General features: G+C 46.0%; 1 protein-coding gene across 1 annotated transcript in view; it reads left to right on the plus strand.

The window, feature by feature from the left end:
• Positions 1-512: 512 nt before the first annotated feature.
• The window catches only part of GPC1 (glypican 1), a 216,150-nt gene continuing 188,882 nt past the window's right edge, over positions 513-27,780 (plus strand). The window contains exon 1 of the mRNA XM_074877780.1: positions 513-815. Coding sequence (XP_074733881.1) covers positions 659-815 — 157 coding nt within the window. The 5' untranslated portion in view covers positions 513-658. The remainder of the gene's footprint in view (positions 816-27,780) is intronic.

A 27,780-nucleotide genomic window follows, 5' to 3' on the forward strand; every position in this document is an offset into this window, starting at 1 on the left:
GGGCGGGGCCGGGCCCGGGGCGGGGGCTGCGCCCTGCGCGGGATTGGCGCCGGGCGGCGTGATGCCACGTCCGGCGGGGGAAGCCCTGCCTCGCTCGGGAGCCTCCCCCGCCGCCCGGCCCGCCGCGCAGGTGGAGCGGGGCCGCCGCACGCACGGACCGGCCCGCCCAGCCCAGCCCAGCCCAGCCCGGCCCAGCCCGGCCGCGGGAGCAGCCCCGCTGCCCGCCCCGCTCCCCGCCCCGCCCCGCCCCGCTCCGCCCGGCCCGGCGGCGCCGCAGCCGGCAGCATCGCGGCGGGACTGCCCGGGGATGCAGCCGCGCTAAGAACAAAAGCGCTCTACGCGGTCACGCTCCGGGGCTCTCGAGCGGCCCGGCCCGGCCCAACTTGGATCTCTGCCCCCTCCGCCCGGCCGCGGCGCCGTCCGGATCGAACTCCCCGGCGCCGTCCCCGCACGCCGCGGGCAGCGGCAGCGCCTGCGACCCGGGGCTCCCGCCCCGCCGCCCCGCTGCGCGCCGTCCCGCCGGGGCTGCCCGGGGACGGGGGTGGGGGGCCGCGCCTCGGACCCCGCGCCGCGCCGCCCCGGGCCCCCCGGCCGCCTCCGCGCCGCGGGACCTTGGCTTTGCCCTTCGCACGGCAGGTGGCGGGGCCAGCGGAGAAGGATGCGTTTCTTCCCGTGGGGATTTTGGCTGCTGTGTGTCGCCTCCGGCCCGGCCCGCGGTGACAGCGGCAGCAAGGCGAGGAGCTGCGCCGAGGTCCGGCAGCTGTATGGGGCCAAGGGCTTCAGCCTTAGCGGCGTGCCCCAGGCCGAGATCTCCGGTGAGTCCCGGCGGAGCGCGGCGGGGAGGCGCCGGGAAGAGCGGAGCCCCCGGGCCGGAGCCGCCCGCGGGGCCGCTGCGCTCCGGGGGTTCCCCGGGCACGACTCGGGGTGGGGAAGGGGGCGGGGGGGGGGCGCTCGGCACCCGCCGCGGGAGTTTGTCTCGGGTCGTGGGCGGCGAGAAGTCGGACCCGAGAGATGTCCCCGGGGCCAGGGCACCCCGCGCCCCTCGCAGCCCCCTCGCAGCCGCTGCCCGCGCTGGAAGGGGTCTCTCGCCGGCCGCGGCGATGCGAAGGAAGCTGTGAGATCGCACCAAGTGTTCGGTGGTGGCTTTCTTCTTCTTTCTTTTTTTTTTTAATTTTTTTTCATTGTCTCGTTTCTTCTGTTTTGAGTACAATTGAAACGGTTTCAGGGTTTTTGGTTCAGAAATCGGGGTAATCGGACTGTAACGGAAGGCTATGAGAGAGAAGAATTGGTTTCTCTTAATCTTCTTTTGGGTGGGAAACAAACCTATAAATGGCATTTGTCACTTGTTAAAAATGAAGCAGGAGTAAAACGACCCTGTGTCAAGCTTGTAAAGCGTGGAGGAAACCCGAGCAACCTACATCAGAGTGTCTCCTCTTGCCTTCATTCTAGTTTTGGACAAATCTTGGTTGATTTCCTCCCCTTTGCAGAAAACCACAGAAATACCAAGGAATATTCAAGGTCTGGATTATGTTGGGTTGTTTGGGGTTTTTTTTTTTTTGTTCTTTTTTCCTGAAAGCTTGGGGGAAATATGCTGAGGTACTGTATTTTTTTTAGAAAAAATTCGTGTCTAAGTTTTGATACACCAACTTGTGACCCATAGCCGAGAGCTTTCTCCTCACTTGTGGGCGCTTCCTCCTCCAGACAAAGCATAAAACATGCAGGCGTACGTGCCAGAGCCAACCTACAGGGACATCCCAGTAAAATTGCAGTTTGTAGTTCACATCTAAGCTACAGAATGTCTTATGTTGAATATTTCATTGTGTAGTTTTCCAGGGAAACCAATTCATTATCTGACCTATGAATGGAAAAGGCTGAACCATATACATGTCTTATAAATGTGAAAAAATTAATACTCTCTTTGTCAAGTTGCAACCAAGAGTAAATTTCCAAAATAAAATGAGCAGTCCTTGGAAGTTAAACAGTGGGGAATTTCAAAACCATTTGAACATCACTATTAATAGAGTAGTAATTCAGTTGAGCAAGAAAGTGGCTTTTTATAAATTTGCATCTAATTATTGCAAATGTGAATACATTAGCAGTCATGTTTCAAGTGGAAAGTTCTTGGAAGACTAAGTGTTTACAAATACTCGTGGAGATGGCTACAGCGTTGTATGTGGGGATAGTACTACAGGGGCAGTCATTCAGGATCCCCTGAGCTGTGGTTACAAGTATCACGTATCACAGGTTAGCAGCGAGTAAAGCATCTCATGCCTACGGATTGCTGAGATTCAAAAAGTGACAGAGGACACAAGGATTTCTAGGAACCAGGAGTTTTGTTTTCTACTGTTTGCCGCTACGAGCGTGTACGCTGGCAGTCGTAAGCAACAGTAGTTAAAATTACAGTATCAAACTGGGCATCTCTGGCTGTTACTGTAAACAGGGAAACTCTATAGATAAATGCTATAAAAACTCAAGGAATACCGCATGGAAAGTAATATGAAGAAGTGCTCCAGGGAAGGAGGTTCCACACATAAACCTCCTGCTGACATTATTAGCCCAGTAGTTAAAACAGGTAACGGACTTAATGATTTTCATTGGTAATTACCTTGCGTACCTTCTGACTGATACATATTCAGGAATGCCCTTTTCTATTGCTGTAGTACTTGCCCGGTACAGTTAAAACATTGGTGTGCATTAGTACTGACTTCAGAAATGTTCCTAATATAGTGTTGTGTAGCATGTGTGCTCTTTAGTGGTTGTGCAGGTTAGTGCAGAAGTTGATGCCAGTTTTGTTGTCTCCAAAAAGAAAAGCCTCGAGACCCTCCTGCAGTATCCCCCACATGTAGTAAGTACAGGATTGTGCAGTTTATAATTCCACATTTTGTCAAAATACTCAATCATTGCTTAAGACTGGTTTCAACAGCATTAGTTCATCTTGCTGACCATGGGGGTTGTAATCTGTATGGAGCCTTGTCAGGTTACCTCGGACTGAAGCCTGTAAATGCACACACATCACATACGACAACTTTTGGCTAAGTTAAGAAATGCTGATGAAGGCGGTTCAGTAGTGGCTCCGGTTGGACCTGCGCTGAGGTTGCCTGATGATGGCCTTCTCCATGTTGTCAGAGAGGTTCGAGAGCTACCCCAACCACGTTGTTGCCTTATTGCCGAGCCCTCTGGAGGCAAAAGCCCTTCACTTTCTCCTTTTCCAACAGGATCTTGCTGTGCCTTCCCTTTCCATTGATGGCCTGAAGCAAAGGGGAGAACTCATTTCTTAGCCCCACGGCCTTGTCCCCGAAGCGGTGCTGCCATGCTAGGCTGACCTCACTCCTGTCTGCTTTGAACTGGCTCCAGGCGCTGCTTGGTGTGTGTTGCAGTCACACCAGCCTGGCACCAGGAGCCAAACCACACGCTGCTTGCACCCCCAGAACTTGACTTCAAAAGGTGTTTAGTAAGCTCGCATGATGCAGGCTCTGACTCAGGCTGAGATGGCTGTGTTTATGTTGGTTTTAGAACGCTTACTGCATGCTTTACACCTTCTAATCTGTATTCTTTGTTAGGTTTTAAGAGGATTATGAGTAATACAAAGTCTCTGCAGCTCACCAGAAGGTAGTCCCTGCTTACGACTGTACAGATCAGTTAGAGAAGCAGTCGCACAGTTATTAGCTGGCTAATAGATAAGCATCTGATTCAGGGATAGACACTTGGTTTACCAGATTTCTCATGAACCACCTAGACAGGGGTTCCTGGTTTTTTGCTGGTGTTGTACAATGCCTTTAACATGTCTAAGCACTTTAAATGTGTCAGGTGCTGTTATTAAGTGTGTTTAGGGAATACGCAAGGTGTTATATCTCACTACTTTGAAGTCAATGGCAAAACTCCCAAACATGAAAGAAGCGGCTGCTCATATTAGTAATCCTGACAGACGTGCACCCAGAGTCCCAGGTGAAGAAGGAAGTTTCTAACGCTGGGGGAAACGCTCCCTACTCCTTGGGTTTGGGAAAATTACAATACTTGCTTCCATAAGATGTACTAACTTGAGTAAAGTTTTCCTGTGTGTTGGAGAGGGTTCCCACTCACCAGCTGGATGACCTGCACCCCAGTTCTGTGATTGCTACAAAATACGGGAAAACCGTTTGAGAGCTTCCAGTTCTTCTGTTCCTCTCAAGTCTTCTGGAGGTAGCAAGCCTCAGTTCCTGCTTTCTCACGTTCTTGCTACCCAGACACCATTACCCCATCGCAGGTCCCCTACTCTGGTGACTGAGGGAGAGAAGTTCCCTGCTCTAGGTGTACTTCTCTGTGCCTGTGCTAAGGGCTGGTCTTCTTGGGCTCACAGTGTGGTTTGTGACGGAAGAGAGCGAGCCTACAGCAGAAAATACTGCTCGTTGGGGAGGCTATCCAGCTTTCTCTGCTGACTTGATGGAGTGTCTTAGGATTACTGACATTGGATGGGTGACTGCTCCCCAGTGTCTTGAGCAGAGATAGTTCTCCCGTGTACTGGAGAAGACTTGAAAGTTGTGATTTGATGTGGATGTGCTTGGCCCTCGCTCGCTCCTTGGACTAGGCTTTTGCTTTGGTTTGTTTATTCCTGAGATTAATCCTTCATGGACTTGGCTTACTGCTAGGTTGAGCTTGTTGATGGGTGTAACACATCGAAAGGAGGGCACAGAAAAAAGCCAGCTGGACTTTGCCAGGCCATATTGCTGCCCATCCAGTCACATATCTCACGCGTATGCTTCCCTAGTTCCTTAGCTGAAAGGAGTCAGAAATTTTTTTTTTAATCTTTTGGTCCTTATAGGCTGCATGATTTGGTTTTGTAATGAATACATTGTCAGGTGTATGTGTTAGAGCCGTTTGGAGGAGTGTTAACTAAGTAGAGGAGAGGTCTGGCTGCACATGGGACTTGACAGGTCTCAGAGTATGCAGAGGGTACTGAAACCCAGTATCGAAGGGCATTTTAACTTCTGGCAGTTACAGTACAAAAGGCATAAATACAAAGATGGGTAAACCTGCATCTGCGGTATGAAAAATAAAATCTGCGGTTCCCCCACTCCCAGGGAAAGATCTTTACCCCTTAATTGGAAGGGGAAAATCTGCTCCAGCACTTTTTGAGGTGGTTGTTATATTTGGTTTGTAGTTACTCAAGGCAGGCGGGATTTCTCAAGGTTAGCTGCTATATGGTGAACTCCCGAATGCAATAGCAACCCCTTTACACTAATGAGTTTTTGTTAGGGGCAAATTGGAACGGCCTTTGTAGCCTGCTTGGTTTAGAGTGCTATTTCAGATAAGGCAAAACACAGGGAATTGTGCCTTTTCCTCCATCTGGCAAGTATATTGGTGCGAATGTTAGAGGAGGGCCATGCCTGAACTGTGTATCTCCACTTCTGTTTAACTTAAAATACACATAGAAATTGACATGTTTTACACTTTGTGATTGTTTTGTTAATTTGTGAATGTGTGCATACAAAGCAATTATGAAAATTAGATTTCTGGAGAAAAATGGGCTCCCTCTAGCGGCGAGTACGGCAGCGCCGGGAGGCTCGGGGGAGCCCGTGTCTTCGCAGACCCAGTGCTTACCTAAGCTATGTCTGAAATCTGGAAAGCTTTGTGCTTAGATATTCTTTAGAGTTTTGTGGTGTTGACATTATTTTTAAGAGAATCTGCCTTTCTGTCACTGTGATACGGATGACTAAGCTCTCACCACATAATTATCCTTATCAGCTGTGTCTGACAAAATTATTTCAACAGCTTCTTTTGTTGGTGAAGCAAAAGCCTGATATTTTCTTTTCAAAAAAATTTTCGCGCATGCATAGCCAGAGACACCTACCACCACCACTGTATGAAACTGTAGAGCTCACCTCATCTCTCCTGTTTCTCTTCTTGCCCTGCAAGTGCCCTGCTTTGTTTAAGAACACATGTCAGTCAATCTCTGGATACGCAGGATGGGCTCGATAGAGATGTGTGGCTTTTGGCAGGGATTGTGAAACAGTTGGTTTAATGCTGTTGCTTTCAGTACAATTATCTCACGTTGAGGGGACCAGATATATTCCTCTGGGTAATTTCAATAATTATGTGTGCTTTGACTTAACCGAAGGCAGGGAGAGAGCTGCTAACTTGATTATCAGAAAAGTGTATTTAGAGCCAGAGGTTTTATTTTCCTTGCGGGCCACAACAATGATCACTGAAAACAGAGGCCATGGAGCACCTGCCCAGCAGCAGCAGCTGAGCACGGGCCCTATCCACCGCTGCCCATCGGACTAGGGAGGGGGTGTTGAGTATCATCTGCTTTTACTGCAGCATCAAATTGCATTGGGCACAGCATGGAAGGTGAAGGCAGGATAAAAGGATGTGCCCAGCCTCAGAGAGCTGTTGGTCTGAGCTGTAATCCTGACTCTGCTGTCTGCAGTAGTCTCAGCACTGCGTGGCTGGGGCCAGTGCTGCAGTTTTGGTCTCCTGGCAGCAGCTCCGGTGTTCCTGTTGCTTGTTTTGCGGGACTGTGGAAGTGAGGAGCAGGGTAGGTGGGAGGGCAATTGGCAGGTGTTGCTGGTGTAAGGAGAACTCTTGTATCCGCTTCCAGCATTCAGCAGAAATACTGCCTGGGAATTTTGGGGGAAAACCAGGGAAATACACATCCCAATTCTGTGAAAATCCACAGGTTTCCTTGGGGGAAACAGCCTTAATTTCTGTTTGCTGCCCTAGCCTCTGCTAAATGCAACACATTTCTATATATTGGGTTTCTTTCTTTGTCCCATGAGGTGCTTTTGTGTACATCTAGCAGGCAGGTAGCCTTACGGAGGGGATAGTGGCAGGATGGCATGCTGCTCTGGCGTACAGTTGGCCCTGCCAGCTCTGCCTAACTTCTGTAGCGGCGCATACGTTACCTCCAAATGTGATTGCTTGCCTTCCCGCAAGCAGAAAATCAACAAGCAGTTTCCGAGATGGTATGTGCACTTGTTGCTCCTGCTCAGAGAAGCAGTAACAAAAGCCCCCCCCCCCGAGAGTTGTCTTCAGTGAGGCATCCTGTTGCACAGTGGCAGGGTGTCTCCCGTCGAAAGCGCAGTCCCCGCGCTCGGTGTCCTGCGCAGCTGCTGCCTGGAACAGCAGGGCTTGGCTCTAACTGCCTTTGATACATGCAGAGGTTCTCCCATATCCCCTTGAATGTTCTGTGCTGCAGCAGGCACGTAGCAAACGTGTAGAGTCACCTTTTCGCTTTTCCTGTGGAAGAGCATCTCCTTAGTCAAGTGTTAATTCAGAAAGGAGTTGGGCGTGCTACGTCTGGTTGCGTGACAGTAAAGCTGAGGAGGGCGCTTGACGCTGACTTTCATCTGCCCCTTCTGAACTTTCTGCGTAGATTGAGTCTCTGAAAATCCTAAGCAAGTCCCTCCTTGTTTCTGCCTGTATAAGCTAGGTCAGAGTTGGGCCGTCTTTTTTGGTGCTTCTCCAAATACTTACTACCAGGCACAGCTGTGAGAAGGAAGGAGAGGTTCAGTGGGCAGCTTGGTGGGGCAGACACACCACCTGCTTGGGTGGTGGCCTGGAACAAGTCCGTACAGAGTCTCTTCATCTTTAAATCAACCTGGAAGAAGTCACATTCTTGCTTTGCTGTCTGTGGAACAAGGATTGACAATGTCTTCCTGACAGCTGTGAGGATAATTCTTGCCCCATCGTGATGGGGACAGACCTAGGGAAGGGAGACCCTAAAGCTTGCAGGAGCCCTTGTAGCAGTTGCTTGAAGATTATTCCATCCTGTTTTGTAGTTTGTTTGCACAAAGTTGCTGTAGCTGCCGTTGCATTAGGACATTTCCCCTCAAAGTTACAAAAAATAAATAAAATTCAAAACTCTTATGAAAGCAGAAAATTTCCATTTTTTTTCCCTCTTACCCGTGAAGGACAGACTGCCCTCTCCTGTAAAGTCTATGTACCCTGACACTTTGTTGCTCAGAATATATTATATCTGTGACAGGTGAAACCTGTCTTTAAGTAACATTCGATTCCCAGGGAATCGTGTTACCTCCGTTGCCAGATTGTTCTGCAAAAAATAATGAAGCTTTAGACTGTAGGCACTTAAAATACTTGTCTATACGTGACAGAGCTGTGAGCTGGGTCAGTCACTTCTGCTCAGTAATGTGTTCCCAGTTTACTTGGAATTCTTCAGATATGGAAAACTTTTCTTTTTTCTTTCTTAGGGTTTGAATAAGCAGAGTGTGCTGTGATGATTATTCACAATGCTCTCGCGCTGAGTTTTAGAAAATACATTAATCACAATTGTGTTGACTGTACAGAGATTATAAAACTAATTTAATTTTTTGTGCTTTTTCGTACACAGTGCAGCATGAATCAAAAGTACAGAATAATCCAGCTGTTATAAACTCCTATGTTAGCAACACGAGTAAAGAATTTTTTAAATTGCCATGCATTCTTCTGAAGTATCGAAAAAAGAAAACAACAAAAAAGTTTTACTGTGGTTTCAGGGAGCAACACGATAGTACTTAGGCAGACAGTCAATCTTTTATATGACTAAAATGCAAATCCTCTATGACAAATAGTTTTGGCTTGCAAAAAATCGGTATTTTATAGGATTGTAAAACTATACTATATAATTTAGTTGGAGTGTTTCCACTAGTTTTACCCAAGTCTCTTGCCTTTTAGCTGGACAGGCATATTTCTAAAATATGAATATTTTAGAATTTCTTCTAGTTGTAAATTTTGTTCGTAAATAAAAATATAATAAAAGCACTGTCAGAAATTAATTTTACATTTTTTAATACAGCCAAAAAAACAAGCTCTCGGCTCTTGGTACATGTTGTTGCAGTAAAGTTTGCAGTGATTAGATTGTATAATTGATTCTGAAGTGAGGGCCAAGCATAGCATAGAGTGAATTTTGTATGAGTGGCAAAGCAGGGCTTCTGTATTAGCACCTCTTGGCTATTCCTGCCATCTCCCCAGTTAAGCTGAATGGTGGAAATGGGTGCTGTGATTACCCTGCAGGTCTGGCAGGAGGAAGGTCTGGGTCCTAGTCCCCATCTGGATGCAGATTTTCACCACGAAGCTGGAAAAGCCACTTCACTTTGCTCTTTTCAGCAGCTTCCTCTATCATAAATGCTAAATTGGAATGAGAGAGCTTGAATGACTCATGGGAAGTTTGGTTTATTAAACTCTAGTCCCTGGATGTAAGAGTGCCTTAAAAGAGCACAGTGGTCTTCCCCCTGATGCAGTTGCTCACTGTGCACAGCTGCATGAGTGTAAAACAGTTGTATAACTAGTTTAGATTTTACAAACATCTGTTTGGCTTTGTGACAGAATACCAAACAAGCCCTGCAAACACCCCCCCCACCCCCCCCACTCCTCTTTCATTTGTGGGAGGTCTCATAGAGGCTTCCATGTTGAGGAGGCTGGTATTTTTATTAGAGAGGCTCTCTAAGGCCAAACCATAGCTAGAGACTCATCTGCTGTGAATTTGAGGAAGGGCTGCACAATAGTGGGAACCCGTGGGTAGAAGTCCCGCTGACTCAGCCGCAGGCTCCCCTGGGGCTGTGCCATCCTCTCTGATGGTGGTAGGGTGTAGCAATGTCCCAACTGCTTGTGCTTTGGGGGGTTGGTGCAGAGGAGAGATTGGGAGGTGCCTGGGGAGGTCAGAGAAGTGTTTCAGTTTGCCTTTTGCCTTTCATCTGCCGCTAGCATGTTCCCTAAATGAATTTAAGCCCAGATAAGCAAAAAGTGGTATGATGTTATATGAATGTATGCATGAATCTCTGAAGTGTGTTAGGCAGTGGAGTCCCTGCACAGAGTGCAAGAGCAGGGAGACCCCCTTGTTCCTCAGTGCTGCCACGGAAGTACTGTGCTCAGGTCAGTGGTCAGATACTGCGTTATGTCTTCCCAGGTGAGTTTGCACATTTGTCCTCTTTCTAGGCTTCGCATTAAGTTGATTTAAAACAGTGTCTGTTGGACTAGCTGTGTCTTGGGAAGTTGTATTTTATTTGATCAGTTAATACTAAACAATAACTTACTTATCTCTGCTGCATTGATGTTGGGGCAGAAAAAGTTTGGATGTGGGAAGCGTGGCTTAAATTATTCTGTGTGTCAGAGTTTATACAGGGTGATAATATGTGATACCACTTATTAGACACATTAATGTAAGGTGGTCAAAATTATGTTAGACATGGAGGGTTGAAATTAAGTGTGGGAGAACAGAGTGCTGTAAATTGCTCTTTAGGTTTACCTGGCAAGTGTTTTACTTGACTAGTTGCAGAGTGTGAGAAGTGAGACAAATCATGATACATGATAGAAAAGGGCTTGTTTAGGTAAGTGATGTCCAGCCTCAGGCATGTGGTGCGTTAGTGGACTATCTTCGCTTCTCTCTCCTTGAAGTTTCACAGCCACCCCTTGTCATATTGACTATCGCTCTCTACAACTACCTGAAAGGAGGTTGTAGCCAGGTGGGTGTTGGTGTCTTTTGCCAGGTACCAAGTGACAGGACAAGAGAGAATGGCCTCAGGTTGCACCGGGGGAGGTTTAGATGGATATTTGGAAAAATTTCTTCACTGAAAGGGTTGTCAAGCATTAGAACAGGCTGCCCAGGGAAGGGGTGGAGTCATCATCCCTGGAGGTATTTAAAAGACATGTAGATGTGGCAGTTAAGGACATGGTTTACTGGGACTTGGTAGTGTTAGGTTAACGGTTGGACTTGATCTTAAAGGTTTTTTCCAACCTAAATGATTCTATGATTCTGTGACTTGTGGCAGATCTGTTCTGTGCCCAAAATACAAATTTTTGCAGGTGCGTGGTGGATGTATGCTGGGCTCGTGGTGGATGACAGCATTGTCTGGCTATGTGCCCTGTGTTCACAAACAAACCTGTCATGCAACTGGATAAGTCATCTGTTGGGTATGATGTGATAGCTATACTTCGATGTGGCATGCACCTTTGCTCTCACCGTGCATAAGGAATCATTGGTATGGCTTTAAATGTGTCCATAAATGGAGGAATGACTCCTCCTGGTCCAAAGCTGGGGATCCATTGCTTTGCTTTCAGTGTTGGTATAAAGGTGACATTGGCATCCAGAACAATTTTGTGTTTGAAAGGAATGAGCATACAGCTATGTCTTTCTGAAAAGCTGACTGCTGCTGTTTTAGGGAAAAACACCTTAAGAGAGGTTATGGTTTATTGCCAAGAAACTGGAAGCAACTCATGGGTTTTATATATAGATGTGTGTGTGCCTGTATGTGGTGTGGTAGTTCTGGGAAAGGAATTTTGACAAGCAGCTCTTGAGTCCGTGCTCTGGGAGATGTAGACTGGACTATTCTCAGCTTTGCCTGGAGGAGGGGATGTGGCCTGTTTTGGGCCAGCTTCTTCCTGGTGCTGCTGGTTCAGTCCCAGCTGTGGAGGGGCTGCTCCCACAGCAGCTTTCTTGTGCCGCTGTCTCTGTGGGACGAGATTTCCTTGCCTGAGCTTAGATGTACAGCAACCTCCCAAGATGAAGGTGAGCAGTTACATACAGAGCAACGCTTGTTTCTGACACACAACTGGTTTGTCCCACCCTGGGCAGCAGCATGGAGGACGCTTTGTTTCGCCATAGCCACATGTACTGCGCTGGTCAGGTGTGGGATCACTTAAAGCCCCACGTGTCTCCACGCCGTGCAGATGCCTTTCCTACAGGATGAACGCCTGTCACTGAGTGGACTGATTTGGCTGCTCCATAGGACAGTACATTCAGGGGAAACCTAAACTAAAAGGTTGATAGCACTTTTGCAGAACTAATTAAAAGGAAATTTTCATTGGTAAATCTTCACAGGTGCCAGCAAATATAAATAAACAAAGCTTAAGCTGTGACTTTGCTCTTGGTAAAATAAACAGAGAGCAAATACCTTCGGACACAGGGCACATTTCAGTTGTAAACCAGGAAAGAAAGCCGCTGTGTTTAAATGCAGTATCCCTTCTCCCACTATCCGGGATCAGCTGTCTGGGGGCTTGAGTTTTGTCTTAATAAGTAACACTGCTGCTACTGTTTGTGCTGCACTGAAGCAATCTCCTGCCACAGTTATAAATTAAATATTTTTCACTGTTACCAGTACACTCTGTGACAGGGTTTAGGACCTAAATTCCTAAATATATCTGCTGATGTATGTGTATCCAGCAGCATGGTGTCTTGTGTTATCCTGCTATCACTGATATATTTTGAGCATGTTACATCACTCAGGCTGATCTGGCTATCCTTTTTCTCAGCTAGAGAGAAAGACATCTGAAATGCCCTTTTCCAGTATTTTTTATTGGATCAGCGGTTGCTCTCAGAGCCCAGTGTGCCTGCATATGCTGAGATCCCTGCAGCAGCAAACTTCCAGAAGTGGTGTGCAAAAACTATGTTCTATGTTGTTTTGTAAACTGAGGGATGCAGAGTTTGTGTAGTTAAAATGCATAAAAATACAATAATTGGTTAAAGAAAATTAGCTATTTGCATGCTTTGTTAAAAAAAAGAAAACGTGTAGAGTGCCTTATTACCCTTCTGTTCAGTGACACCTGGAGCATGATGTCCCATTTCAGACTACCCTGTAAAGGAAAGGTATGGCTATACTGGAGCAAATCTGGCACAGGCCACCAAGATGATTAGGGTGCTGGAGTACGTGATGTACGAGGGGAGGCAAACCCAGGTTTGTTCAACATTGAGAAGTAAAGTCTAAAAGAAAGAAGGCTAGAGGAGATCCCACTGCTGTCTGCACCTACTTAATGGGTGGGAATAGAGAAAACGGAGGTAGACTTGGGTGCACAGCAATGAGGTGGGAGGTGGCAGACACAAGTTGGAACTGGGGAAGTTCTCATTACATATGTGGAAAGACTTTTCAACATGAGTGAGTGAACACTGGAAGAGGAGCCCAGAGAGGTGGTGGGATTTCCATCTTTATCCCTGAAGATATTCAGAGTTTGAGTGGACAAGGCCCTGCAGCACCTGCTCTAATTGGTCCTGTTTTGAGCAAGCTGTTGGACTAGATGGCTCCAGAAGACCTTTCAGCTTAAATTATTCTGTGATTCTGTTCAAATGCTGCAATTGTGCCATACACAGATAAATTGGGTGGATGTGTAGGTAAACCTCTTTCATTAATGAAGCTCTTCAGAGGAGGAGGGATGAAAGGAAATCGTTCCAGTACTATCATGTAATGTTTGTATTTTTTGAACTTGTCATATTTCATAAACTAATAAATATCTAGTGAAATCAAGAGGAGAAGCAATGTAAATTAGTAAAAACCTGTGCTGGTACTCCAGAGATTCGAGTTGAATTTTCTGCTCTGGCACATGTATCTGGCATGACCTTGGGCAAGTTGCTTAATCTGTCAGTATCTCCAATCCCCATCTGTGCATAACTGTCTTTAAATTGTAATACCTTGTTTTTGTAATTTGTCTTTAAATTATAAAGTCTTGGAGTACTAAGTCTCACTACTTCTCTATATTTCACTATATAGTATTCAGCACAATGGGACCATAAATCTTCATCAGTCCCATGATACATGAATAATAAACAGTAACAGCATAATTTAGGGCCACATTCTGCCTCTGTTCTCATGATGTATAAAGACAGGGGGTTTTTGTTGATTAAAATGCTGTGCTGTTCAACCTAACGAAGATACATGGGCCTTGCTGAACAGATTTTTATGAGCCTGTTGTTGGCTCTTTTGGTTTGTTGGGTTTTTATTTTGTTTCATCATTATTCATTGATTGCAGGTATCTAAACAATTTGCTTGGCAGATCAGGGAATAATAAATTCCTTTAATCTGTATCTCTTTCGGTTTAATTATTGTTAACTCATTACATAGTGTTTAGTTCAATGGATAATGAACTCTGTTCACTGTGCGGTGGAAGAGTTGGACTACAGTGATGGAACTGGATTCTCTGGTTCTTTTGCAGATACAAACCAAAATTGCAGAGTCATTGAACATTTTAACTCTAGGTTAGATTGAAGGTTACCAGTAGGCGTACCGCTATTACCTTTGCAGGCTAGAATATAGGTTAACATTATTTCAGTTGTTTCCATGCCTGTCATTGCATTACATTTGTTGCTTTATTTTTAGACAGTAAAGAAACTGGTGACTGCTATGTAGACAGCTATTTTTGTCTTGATTATAAGACTGTCTAATAAAATCATATGTAGTACAATCCTAATTATTACAGACAGACTTTACATTTGTGACTGTGGTAATACTGTGTTAAGCTACTTCCTGCAAAGTTTAATACTGTGTTCAGATCTTCCCATTGCAGCTACAGCCAGGGGAATAAATACTTCATTCACGTAGGGGTGCTGTGGTCTCTAGTGCCATGCTGCTGAGCATGTGGGTTGTGTTTGGAGATTACCCATGTGTCTCATTTCTTCATCGTGTAATTTCTGTCATATTTTCATCATAGAACACTCAGTGAACTACACACAGCAGGCGTTGGTTGTCCTGCCGTGTTGTGCCAGTGGCAGCTCCTGGGGCAGCGGTGGTGCTGAGGAGGCTGTTACTGACCCCAGAGAGTATGCACAGGTCGGGGTCATCCCCATGGCTTCGCTTTCACATTAGCAACTCTGTTCAACCCCTGAAGCCAGCATCCACTGTGTCACATGTAACACAAACTAAAATACACCAGTGTCTTTTTAAACACCTTGGTTATGTATGTTAAGCTTTCTTCCTAAGACTGAGGAAAGCTCAACACCAGAAGTTAGAGGAGACTAATGTACCAGGGAGGGGAGCAGGACAGGTGGAGTCACTCTAAAAATGAACAGCAGATTGTTTGTCCATTGCTGCCTGCTCTTACACCCTGGCAGGCTGGCATCACGCATGCCTCCCTCACTTCTGCAGCTATTATTTGAAGGAGTAAAAATACTACCAAGACTTTCCCCTTATCACCAAGGCTGAGACTCTGGAGCAGACCATGAAGCCTGCAAGCACAGTTGCCCTTGGTAGAAATGTAATTTTCACATCAGGATATTATCAGCTTTTTTAGCTAGAGTGAAGTAAAGAGAATAGGGATTTCAGTGAGAAACTATGCTGAATGGCTCCTGAGGCTTTGGCAGCATGTTACGGAAAGGTTGAGTATGGCTATATGTCAAAGATCGGTGTTGAAATGTTTACTGTGGCACTTGCTACTGTATTCTGCTCAGTCATCAGGAGGAGACAGTTCATAGCACTCTTACTGTCTGACCATTCTCAGCACAAATTTAATGCAGTGCACTTTCTTGCAAAATAAACAAGGAGAGGGATCCTGGGTGCCCTAGAATACGAAGCTGCTGCTCTGGAGATATTTTTCTGCTCCTGAGGAAGGAGTTGTTCTTTGCACAGTGTCCCCCACAAAAGCCCTCTTAATATGAATGACATTACCCACATTTGTAGAGAGAGAAAAAGACACTTGCCAAATCTGAAAATCACAGTTGTGTTTCTGTCAGCTTTGGCAGTTACATGGCTTCTGGTAACGCTAATGAAGGCAATCTGCTTTTAATTTAAAATCCTCCCTGAAGAAAAAAAATAGCTGGCAGTTGAGGGATTCGGCAGTGTCCTTGTGTGAAATTTCTCTTTCCATATTTTCTATGGTTTGCGTTAGATTAGGAGAAACTGTTAATTAAAAAATATTCCTAAAGTAGCCAAATATGCAGGAATGTACTTATGCAACAACTACCTGTACCAGTTCTGCAGTAAATCACTTCTTTGTTTTCATTTGATGAGTGATTCTAATTAACCAAATAAAAATACTGCTTACCTTGCACTTAACTCAGCATGTTTGCTGCTTCTCATATGATTGGGGAACCGAGGATGGCAGGTTTTGTTTAGATGACTTTTTTGGATTCAGCAGGCCAAGGTGGTCAAGCAGCACAAGGAGGGGATGATGCCCAGAGGAGGATTCTGCCTGTGGAGCGGTTCCTCCTGGCTGGAACAGGCAGGCGGGGGGCACTGAAGGCTGCCAGCTCTCCTGAAAGGCTTGCCTCTGCTCTGTGCCTCTCGGGGGCACAGCCGAGGGAGACAGACACATTTGAATGTAGTTTCCTTGAAGGCGTTTTTCCTTAGTTCAGAAGGTATTGGACCAAATCATGGATCCAGTCAGCATAAGTTTGTGCTTTGCACAACAGTAAATAGTCTGTGCTTGGAGAAGAATGTAGGGAAAGTGCGTCTGTGTGTAAAACATACACGTGTACAGCAATGCTGATGTGGTCCTGCAGCAGAATCGTCTAGAAATGATCAAAGTGCCCATGTGTCATGGTCACTTACTTTCAGCCCTCAGTCCGGCCTGGAATCCTTTGCAGCAGTTCAGAGGAGCTGCAGGCAGGAGCTATACCAGAGTGTTCTGCCTCCTTCTGCTGTACAGAGCTTTGGACATCTTTGGAGCTGTAGAAATTTGGGGGGGTAGGCAGGAGATGTCAGAAGACTTCTTAGCGAGTATAAAGTGATCAGACTGTCTGGGCAACAACTGTGGTGATCCAAGTACAGTATTTTCACAGGTCCCATTTGACAAAGCACCATCAGCTGCAGCCTGTCTGCCAGCATCTGGAGCAACAGAAATTATTTTATATTTTGGTCTTGTTTTGTTTTGTTTTTTTTAAAAAAACACATAGAGTATTGTCTCTAGCTTTAGGAGAACCAAAGTAAAATCTACTGTCGAGCTGTCTTGAGCTACTCCATAACTAGGGTAAGCATCTACAGTGCCAAACGATGAAAACGTTTTGCACTTTATTGGGTTGTAGTGGCTTCTTCAGCACTGCTTTTTATGTGTGCAGGAAGAACAGGTTTGATTTGTTTCACAAATATTTCACAATGATTTGAAATGTATTTGTTCCTTTTTTCATCACAAATGAAAAACAGCCAAAGCTGTTAGGCCTGTAGCTTATTACCCCTTCACACTAACACTTGTTTTGAAAGGGATGGGGAGCTAATGCAAGTGCTGATTCAACCTGAGGCAGAGTATCGCTAGCTTTTGCTGTAATATAAGCCAATAGCTGGAGCAATTTTTTCTACCCAAACTTTGGACGTCCAGCGAGTCCTGACCACTCTCTTGGTCCTGGTGGAGCAGCAGCTGGTACAAAGGGCTGTAGCTACAGCAGTCTTTGAACAGCTGAAAAGCTGGGCACGGCGTTTCAGGGCTGCATAAGCAGTGTGGTTTGCTCAACAGTACTGACTCCATGATCCCATCTGCTTTAAGGCTGTACTGGAGGGACAAAATTCTGGTCTCATTGCCTCCTCTGGGAGGATTTATCTTGGAATTTTGAAACCTAACCTCCTGCTCCATACCTAAATTTAAATCCATAGCTTCTGACTAAAGACAGAACCATATGTCAGTGAAGCTCTGGGGCACAGCGGTCCTCTGTGTATTTATAATCTACTGTTGCATTAGGAGTTTGCTGTAGAAACAGGAGCCGGAGGAGGAACCAGCATGGCAAGAGGTGTGTTGTAGGGGATGCGCGCTTGGGCTGCCGGTGTGCTGCCCTGTTCAGGGACATGTGATTAGCCTCTTCTGTGCTTGGCGAGTGAGCGCTGGGAGGGGTGGAAAGATAGTTGGTGTCAGATCCAAAGGTCACCTGAGGTAATCTAAAAGCCCTGTGCTGTTCCGTGGAAGTGCCATAGTTGTGTTTTCAGAGGCAGCCACGGTCTGAAGCCTTGCTACACAAAGGAAGTCACTTAAACAGAAAGCTTACCACCCTAGCAGAGCCTTCTCGAGACTGCAGGCTGGTTGCATCTTTCCTGGTGACCTTGGGAAGGGGGCAAATAATCTGACAGATGGAGAAAATGTATTCTTGTGATTAGTGGGTGATGGGCTCCTCCTAAGCAGAGAAGGCCTGTTTTTTTAATTAATTAGCTGTTTAATATGTTTGTGCAGTGGCATGCCTAAGTAATGTGCAGTTACTATGAATACACATACAAATGGTAGTAATGGGTGCAGATGGCTGTAATTACCCACGTTGATTTCTGCAGTAATCACACGTGCTACACATCAGGTTGGCATAAAAATTGACATGTATTGGGTGATTTGTTTTCCCCCTCTCGTTGTGTATGAATGTGCTCATATGACCATCCTCTGTACAGCCAGATTCCCTGGACTCACTGCTGGGCTGTACCCACCAAACTGAGGCAAGGCTTTAGGTTTTAACGTCTGCACAAAGAACTCGAGCAAGGTGAAGACTACTCTAACTTGGGTTTTCTCTGCAGTGTCCTACACCCAGTGCTTTGGACTACATATTTTGTGTGATGATGGTGCAGAAGCAGGGCTCTAGGGCTTCTGAGGATTTCATATACAAATATGTGGTGTATGAAGGCACCCATATGTGTCTTCACAGGGCAGTTGGTTCTTCCTCTCGTAGCCAGGCCTAGGAGTGGTGTGTTGGGGGCTTTGGTGCTCCAGTTACCTCATAGAAACATAAGAAATGTGTGACTAGGTCACCCCATGGTCTGTCTAGCCCTGCAAGCTGTGTCTTACAGTGCAAGCAGAAGTTGATATTTAGGAACGGAGCGTGGCTGTGGCACCTTTCTGAAGTCTCTCACTTTGTACTCCCAAACACCTGCAGTTTCTGAAGAGGGGATATCAGGGGGTGCATCCCTGCCCAGTCCTTTACAGACCTTTTGTCCATGAATCTGTCTAATCTCATTTCAGACCTGCTGGATAAGGTCTGCCTCCACAAACTCCCATGGCAGCAAGCTCCATAAGTTCACCTCCCACTATGTAAAGAAGCACTTTCTTTTGTCTGTTTTGTGCTTGAGCTTGCATGGCTGCTTGTCACTCAGATCATCTGGCCAGATGAATCTGTAAAAGGACTCTTATTAATAAGCCTAAATGCTAAGGAGGAGTTGTATTCAAAAGGCAATTCAAGGTTTGCAGAAATGGTCGCACCTTCTTTTCCCCGGGGGATGCCCAGGCAAAGGGGACAGTATCAGATAGTTGTAGCAGTGCAGCTTTAGAAAGGAAATTTGAGCTGCTTGGAGTGACTTGAGGACCAGGGAGATCCTGGCTGGCAACAGGAGTGGGTGCTGCCAAAACCTCCTTTTGCTTACACAGAGAGTAACGCTTGCCTGAATTTGATGATGGGCTCCCTTCGAGCCTAGTGACTGAGGAGGTACTTATCCATGAGGCTGAGTTCTAGTTTAGGAAATGGCAAAGACAATTTAGGGGAAGTATGCGTCAGAAAGCATTTCTGGAATTGCTAAGCACTGCTCCAGGTATAAGCACCGAACACCATCTGCTCTGGGATAGCTCAGCACGGAGGAGAAAAAGCTTTAGAAACTGCTATTGCTCTGTGCATTGCAGATCCAGAGGGAAGCAAACCACCAGGGAAAACCGCCGGCTGCCGCCCTTCACCCTGGAGGCTGCTCCGCTCCAGCGGTGGGGTGTGTGCATGTACCTGCCTTGCACGCTGCTTCGGGCTAAAGGCTCTGTCAGCATGAAAGACGTGTGGATAATTCATGTGTCTGCACTTCTCTGTGGAGTGGCATTAATCTTTGCATCAGGAATCTGCTGCTTTGTTTCCTAGGGTTAAATCTTGAAGGTTCATGATGGCAGTTAAAAAGCTGGGGGTACAAAGGGAAGTTTAAAGAAGCCTTGTAAGAGGAATTCATGTCAGGGAGTGAATAATCTGAAGACTCTGTGCAGTGTAATGGAGAGCTGATCTCAGGCTGATGACTTTAATGTAGCCAGTAGTGCAGAAAAGAACCGTAAGTACTTCCAAATCCAATGGCCATCCCTTCTTTCTACAGCAAAAACATCTCTTTTGTGATCGGATTTTTTCAGCCTTTCTTGTCTTTCTCTTAGCAGGTACGGGCCCTGATAAATATTTACTTTTCAACTAACATTTTCCCTATCTAGTTAATTTGTTTTGGGACACTGTCTCTTTTTTTTTTTTTTTTTTTTTTTTTTTTTTTGAAGCTTGTTTTGTTAGGCAGCTGGGTAAAGCCTTCCTTTTTTGACAGCCTTTTACTCATTCTTTAAAGCTCTTCTTTGATGTGAGCTCAGAAACACAGATCTTACTCTTTTTACCGCTTTCCCCTGTCAATTTAAAACCAGTTATGAGTACCACAAACTGTTGAAAACAATCTAAGCTAACCTCTCAAGTGACAGATATTCAGGGCCTATCTCTTCTTTTCAGAACTCTGTATAAAGCAGACTTTAGTTTTGAGGCAACAAGAAAGGATGCTGCTTGGTAAAGAAATGATTGCAGCAGCTCAAAAAAGTGTTTTGTAAAATTCATCTGGAAAAAGGCAGAGCAGTGGGATATCCTGGTGAGTTTAATATACCAGGTAGTCATGCCTATCCTGAATTTCTGTTTTGTACACTAATGTAGTTGATCCTTTGTTGATAATTGCATTACGTGAATTCATTCCTCCTTCAGCAAGAAGGAATAATGGTCTGGCAGGTTAGCTCATAGGGGTATGGAGTTGGAAAGGACAGCTGGGTCATGAAAACCAGTCCTTTAATATCTCATGCAGTGTAATGTGTGAAGGTCTGCTGAACCACCTCCATGTGTCCCCAGCCATGAAGTGCTGCAAAGGCCAATAATGAGGAGATCGCAGGCGAGATCAAAAGCATCACTGGTGTCCCAGTGTATGTTAGAAAAGACACTGTAAAGAAGAGCTCCCCAAGCTTTTTATCTTCCTTTGTGAGACAGCAACTTTACAGTTCTCTAACAGTCCCCTCTGCCACTCCATGAGGCAGAACTGCATGTTGGTACAAACTAAGTGAGCTCTTACCACTTGTCTTGTGCTGCTACCTGTTTTTGCAAATAATACCTGCCATCCTGGAGGCAGGTCTCTTCCTGGAGTGCAGCGTGCTGACAGCCCCTCAGCACACACACCAGACGGCGTCCCGGGGCGCCCAGCGCTGTCCCCGGGCAGCCACCCGCTTCCACTCTGGCCTTGGGCTGCTCATTGTAATCCACCCAGGAAACTTGCGGGCACAAGTTACCCCATTCAGGTCAGGACAGGCCATCTGCAGTAGATCCTCAGTGTTGTGGGAGTCAGGTGAGAGTAGGAAAATTAAAGGATTCTCGGCATTTGTGACCCTTAGTAAATAGTCAGCTGTTTCCAGACATTTGTCCATCAGAAGTAGCCCTGTCTGCCAGGTCCTGAAGCTGTCTAACTAGTAATGAGAACAGGTAGAAATATCTTGGAGTAGAGGACAAGAGGGCCAAGCACAGCACTGGCAAAAGGAAACCAGCTATTAAAACTGCTAGTAGAAAACTTGGATATCTCCTTAAAAATAATTTTTCTCACTTCTGCAGCCAACTTTGGCATGGTAGTACAAGGGGCTGGTGGGAGAAAGAAAAAGAAAAAGGAACCCACCACCACCTTCTGCTAACTAGATGAAATAATTTTAAAATGCTTTACCTTCACCTTTTTTGACAGTGTCATAATTTAAACTAAAAAAGAGGATTTTTTCCAATATGTAATTATTTTTAAGTAAATATTTTTTTTTTTAAACTGGTGGTCTGCAGTTATGTGGCATTGCTTAGAGGTCCCTGACGTGCTGAGAAAGCTGTGTTTCTCTAGGAGTTCGCTGCTCAGAGGTGCTGCTGTAGCTGTGAACAGCAGCAGCTGGGCTGAACTTGGCTGGTTCAGGACTCTTGCAGGCCAAAATAGTGTCTTTTAACTCTATCAGATCAAGTTACCCAGCATCCAGACTTTCAATAAATGGGGTTTGTAGCTTTACCCTCAGAAGATCTGCCAAGCTCTTTTGCTCCTGCCTTTTTGGTCTGAATTAACCATTTTCTTATGGGCAATTTCCTCATATTCCTTTTCCACAGCTGCCTGACAGTCCTTCACAGACATCTGCAAAAGCCGGAGTGTTTGTTTGCAGTAACGTAAACGTTTGCGTTGCCAAATCCCGTGGGACCCTTTATCCTTTCTACTGAAAGAGGTGATACTTTGTAAGGCCACTTCTTCAACTCTGAGTCTGTATCATCCCCTGATGGCATATAACATTTTCTGATGGTTTGCCCATGCGGCTTTCTTCCAGCTTGGTTCCCATGGCCAGATTTTGCAAAGCACTTGGCACCCGGCACCTCGCAGGAGAAAAGGGACTCTCCCAGCAGCATTGTTGGATGAGGCTCCAGAAGTGGGAGCGACGAGGCTGGGCGACTCCGACTGAAGCGCCATTGCTGAAGCTCTCCCCAGCGGCCCACGTTTCTCTCTCAGCTGTCGTTCTCAGCTGCTTGTGGACAGAGACAGCTGCTGTTGTCTCAGCGTGGGTTTTGCTTTGTTTTGTTTTAATCTGTCCACTTCATTTATGTGCCTGAATTAGAGCTGAGCTCTTTGAAGATCTAACCACTTGTTTAGATCCTTATGGGAGTACTTTTGAAAGTCTGGCCCTTAGCCTCTAAAAATCTTTGATTATAAACTCACACCAGATTGGAGAATGAGGTGTCTCTGCATGGTTCTTCTCCCTCCTCCCTTTCATTTAGCTGAGCATCAGGATATCTGGCATTTGCTACATCAGAGGGCTTATCTATAATTCATAAAGGAAAGCTCTCTACCTTGTCCAATCTGGGAGTTAACAGTACCTTTTAAAAAGTGCTTCTGAGATGCAACCTGATCCTAGGTCCTAACCTCTGTTGAAGCTCCCAAAGCTGTCTGTCACCACTGTAGCCTCTGCTTTCACTTTGTTTACATAAACACCACCTTCTTGCAAAGAAACCAGAAGCCTAGACAAATTGGAGCTGCTTCCTGCATGTCCAGATCACAGCTTACAGGGCTTCCCAAACCAGCCATCTGTCTGTGTTCCTCTCCTTTCGGCAGTAGTTCTGCAGTGTTTGATAAGGCCCCGTGAGGGCTGCCCGTGGTGCGCAAGGACAGTCTGTAAAGACCTTTCATCAGGACTGACAAGGTGAAAATCTGACTTGTCACACACAGAGGTCAGGGTTCTGAGTTTTATTGAATTTAGCCATGAGGAAAGGACATGCACTAGTGGTTCTGGAACCAGAGATTTTCTTTCTGCAACAGAGGCATGCAGCCAGGGGTTTACAACTTCCCTGGTAACTGAGAAGAGCACAATATCAGTCTTCATGTTTCTGTTGCATCCTCTTACATACACACCTCCATCAGCAATTGAGGCTCAGGCCAGGTGGGAGCTTCAGTGCTTGGAACAAATGAGGAAAAGCAACTGGACTGAAGCCTCAGGGCTTCTCAGTTAGCCCAGCAGCAGCTGCTGGCACACAAAGGATTTTAAGAGTAGGATTTTCAAAACCGCCTGTGACTGAACCATTTCCATTGAAGCTCCTCTTGACTTCACTGGAAACCATCGGGCTGGGAATGAGTGCTTTTGCAATCCCAATCCAACAGATACCTGTGTCCATTCACTTGGACATAACTTGCAACCCACTGACTGATCTTGCCACATTCTGTCCTTTGAAAAGCTGCCTGTTCCTTAAAACCAAGGCTGGGGCTGTGTATGTCCGTTAAATATAAGTAAGTCTCTTACGTGACCTATCTGTAGCAAATCCAGAGCCACACTCTGCAGCCCCAACCCTGCGCCTGCTGCCAGAGAGACGCACTGCACGTGTGGGAACCTGCAAGTCAACGAGAATCATGTGTGTCTGACTCTGCTAGTGAAGCATCTTGTCAGCAATATATAGGAAACACCAGGTGCTATTACAAATACATGCACTGCTTCACACAAACAAAAAATTTCAAGCCCAAGTTTTCTATATGGTCAGTGTTGGGTTCAGCATGGGCTGCCTGAGTGTGTCTCACCAGCAACAGAACCTGGCTTCGCAGGGTTTGCGTAGTGACTGCTTAGTCAGGTGGGGAGGCAGGTGTTTGTGCCTCAGCTCCTGCAAAGGATCTGCCTGTGCTCATGGCTTCTGTCTCTGATGGAGATGGGCAGTGCAAAGAGCTGGGATGTGCTTCCATGCCTCTGGAAGGGAAAGGGAGCAGTAGGAGGCCGTGGAAAGGGAAGAAGTGAGAAATCTTGACCAACTGAAGACTGATCTTTACAAACCAAACTGCCAGGGATGGTGCCCTGGTGCATGGCGAAGCAAGGAAGTCCTGTGCATTTGGGTATGTGCCTTGGGAGAGGAGAGTAGGTTTGCATACATGTGCGTGCAGGCAGGGCTGCTCCCACACTTGCTCTGCAGCATCCGCCTAACCGGATTCTGGCTGTGTCGTGCGATGGAAGTTTGTCACCATCACAGGGCTGAAAAACACAGGGCTTCTAGCAGCAGAGACCTGGTTGTTATTAGGATTGAGCTCTCACCAGAGCAAACTGTCTGTGGCTTGGGTACGTGTGTGTATCCAGAGTGTGTTTCCTTGGCCCTGTTCATCAGTGACAAGAGAAAAAAAAAAAAAGTCCTAGTTCAGTACACATGTCTGCTAGTAAGGGCCTCCATTTGATCAAGCCTTTGTGGTTTGCAGCACTTGGCAGCTGCACAGCTGCTCCTCTCCTGGATGGGATGGAGCCATCACCAGGAATTTCTCTTGTGCTTGGGAGAGCCACACTAGTGCTGCTGGTCATTTCCTTCGCACGCTGTTTGGCTCCGTGGCACACACCTGCCCTGCCGTAGGGACAGAGGGCTGAAAATTGGGCTGAAGTTGGGCTTGGTGGTGTATGTATGGAGCCAGACATCAGTGATGGGAGGAGGAGAGCCAAAGAGAAGGGATAACCTGTCAGACCAAACATCTGCATGGCTCAACAGTCCCTGTCTGACAGACACCAGATGCAGGTGTTTGAGGAAGAGTGAAGGACCAGGGTGAGAATATTGTGATGATTTGCCCCAGAATGCTTTCCCAGACTTGAGAGATCTGTAGCTTCAAGGTTTAACAGCCTTTTTGGACTTTCGGACTGTGAAATGAAGAGCACGTAGTGTATTAAGGGAGTTTCAAGCACCTTTTCTTATGCTACGTCAGGATGAAGAAACATAGCACATCATTTCCTGCACAAATTCTTTTATCCTGTCACAGGGTAAGTAGATTAAGAGGTCTGCCCTTCTAAAATATCAGATCCCATTTTGTCAAACGGGGCACAGGAAATAGCAGTGTAGTTCACATATCTTCAATTTCAAGTCTCCTTGGATTTCATTCCTTCTGAGAGGTAAATCTGTTACAGAAAAGCTTAGCTATTTCTGTGTGGCGAGTGCGGCAGGGTGGGTGCTGACTACCCGCAGCCTGATGGGGCCGAGGCAGTGCAATTACAGCTGGCAGAAGCAATCCTCAGGCTCAGAAGAGTCTCTGTTCATGTTTTATAAGGGACCTCATCATGTGTCTTCTGGCTTAAATGGAAAGCGTTAAATGGCGTTCTGTAGCCTAAAAGGGGAAATAACGATAGTCTCTTCAGGGCACTTTTGGCACATGCTGACTGCCTGACTTTTTTATAATTCACATTTCTTTCATTGAGAAATAGTCTGACTGGTACGCTGTCATTTTGCCCCACTGCCTGCAATTATGACTTCTTCATTCACTTTCTGCAATTGAGACTCCAGTTTCTTGGAATTATTCCTTGTCTAATGACTTCCATTGCTAATTTAGTTCTAAGTGATCCCTGGACAGCCACAACCATAAATGCATGTAGGTGGCTGGGCGATTTGTCAGGGCTCTGCCTCTAGGAGATGCTTAGTTTCAGTACTTTTATGAAGTATTTTAAATAGTTATCATCTGTTTTATGTCTGCATTATAAGACAATCCTGAAGTATTGCTTTTTTCATTTTTAAGTCTAAACTTGTTGGTTTCTATTAGCAGTTTCAATTTTTTGGCCTGCCTTAAACATTCCCGTAGGAACGTACTGGGCTCTGAGAGCAGAGCTGGTTGTGCCCTGCACGGTACAAGCCACCCATGGGAGCGCACTCGCCTTTCGGCCACGTAGACGTGTCCGTATGGACCTGAGTGAGAAACATCCCTCTCGCTTGCTCTCCTGACTGGTACAGCCACTGTGGCAGGCTGGTGGCTTGGTCCTCCAGACACCCCTGGAAAGCCTGGTGAAGACTTGCCCCTCACTGATAGTATTTTCACTTTCTGGCCCTCTGCAGTCACCACATGCTTTCCAAATCTGCCATCATTATGCAGTTGAATTGACTAAGTATTTTCTTGCCGGAGGTTCTTGTATGGATCTGGGCTACCTGTCTTTAATAGTTTAGCAAAACACAGAGAAACTGTTCTGGGAGGTAATTTCAATATTAAGCATTTAGGAAATGTGCACCATCCAGACCTAACAATTTTGACTGGAGACATTTACGCAATGTTTTGCAGACTTATTAGGACCTCTGCTTCCTCATAAAAATATCTGCTCATAATAATCATTTAATAATCAAAATATCTGGTCATAAAAATATCTGCTGTCTTCTGCCTTGATATGGTATTTATTTCCTCCTATTCCTCCAGGTCCTAAAACAGAGAAAGGGGTGTTGCTAGTGACCAGCAATAAGGATGAACTGGTCATAGCTGGTAAAATAAGATCCTGCCTCACTTACCTAGGCATGCTGTGGGATGTAATTGCACCTGTGGAAGGAAGGAACTCATGTTGTTATACTTTCAAAGCTACCGTCGTGAGTTAAACGATATTTTTCACTCTGTCGTTGCCATTGCTTCTTTGCCATGTTGGAATCTCGGCACGTTGGGGTATATGAATGTTTTATATATGCATATATATATCTCCTCATCAACTTTTCCATCTGCGAAGCATATCCTAAGAGACTTCAGAACGGCCGCTCAAATAAAGTAACAGCAAAGCATTTGCTATGCTGTTTTGTGGTTGGGGAAATCAAGCTGCTATGAAGTGGAATGATTTGCTCAAGGTTGCTTTGAGAGCTCAGTATTCAGAATTATGTTTCCTAATTTCCTTGATTTTCATTAATATTGTTTCACTCTTTACTGTATTCTCAAGTTTTATGAGTTTCTACAGATAAAAACAAGTGACACAGGATGGTCAGAGATAAGTGATTGATTCAACTAGGCTAAGAATAAAATTAGACTATAGCTGTTAAGTAGATATGACAAAAATGTGATTCCTCTCTTCTCTTGCACCAGTGCAGCTTTAGGCTTGCTTCTAATCTTGCTTTGTCTCAGGACAGCATCCTGTTTCTTGCTGGCCGTGTCACCCTACACCAGAGAGGAAAGGTTTGTTGACTGAATCCAGCTGTTCCCAAGCTGGAGACCCAGAAGTGGTTGACTGGGCCAGCCAGGCCAAAATGTTCGGGGGTGCTATAAAGAGCCTGGACGGCTAAAACTTGCTCTATAAACTAACATGCCAGAATGTTAAATAACAGACATTGTACAGTTACGGTGGTGCTAATTAACGTTAAGTGAGAACCAGCTCTTACATGACTTATGCTTTAACATGAAATTTATTTTTCTAGTCCTTAGCACAGAGTGTGAATAGATAGAATGATTTTTTGCTGGCAGTATCATCAGAACCTAGGTTGTGTTGCTGGCCAGGGTTAGGACACTGACAGAGCCTGAGCCATTTGTTAGTAAAGCCCTTTCCAGGGTGGAAGTAGTAAAGACGGCGTGAGAGTCTGGCCCATGCACGACTGTTCAGCTTGGGCTTCATCGGCTCTCTGGGGCAGGTGGCTGTAGCGTTTTTGTGTGTTGAATGCCTCTTCTAGCTGTGGCTTGACTAAAGAGGAAGCACGCCTCTCAACTGTGCTGGGGCGTTTGTTACTCTGATGGAACACCTTCTAGAGATACGTTGAGTGGATGGCCTTTAGCAAGTCTCCAGTGTAGCAAAGTGGTGGAGGGGTTGCTGTGTGCTGAACTGTCACGTAAGCAAGTATGTAAAATCCTTCCAAATGTGTCGTGTAGCTACGGTGTCTCTGGTCGCTTTGCGCTGTTGGTGTGAGGACAGGAGAAGAGTCAGGCCAGG

The sequence above is a fragment of the Strix uralensis genome, chromosome 9 (genome assembly GCF_047716275.1).
Source record: "Strix uralensis isolate ZFMK-TIS-50842 chromosome 9, bStrUra1, whole genome shotgun sequence".
NCBI lineage: Eukaryota > Metazoa > Chordata > Aves > Strigiformes > Strigidae > Strix > Strix uralensis.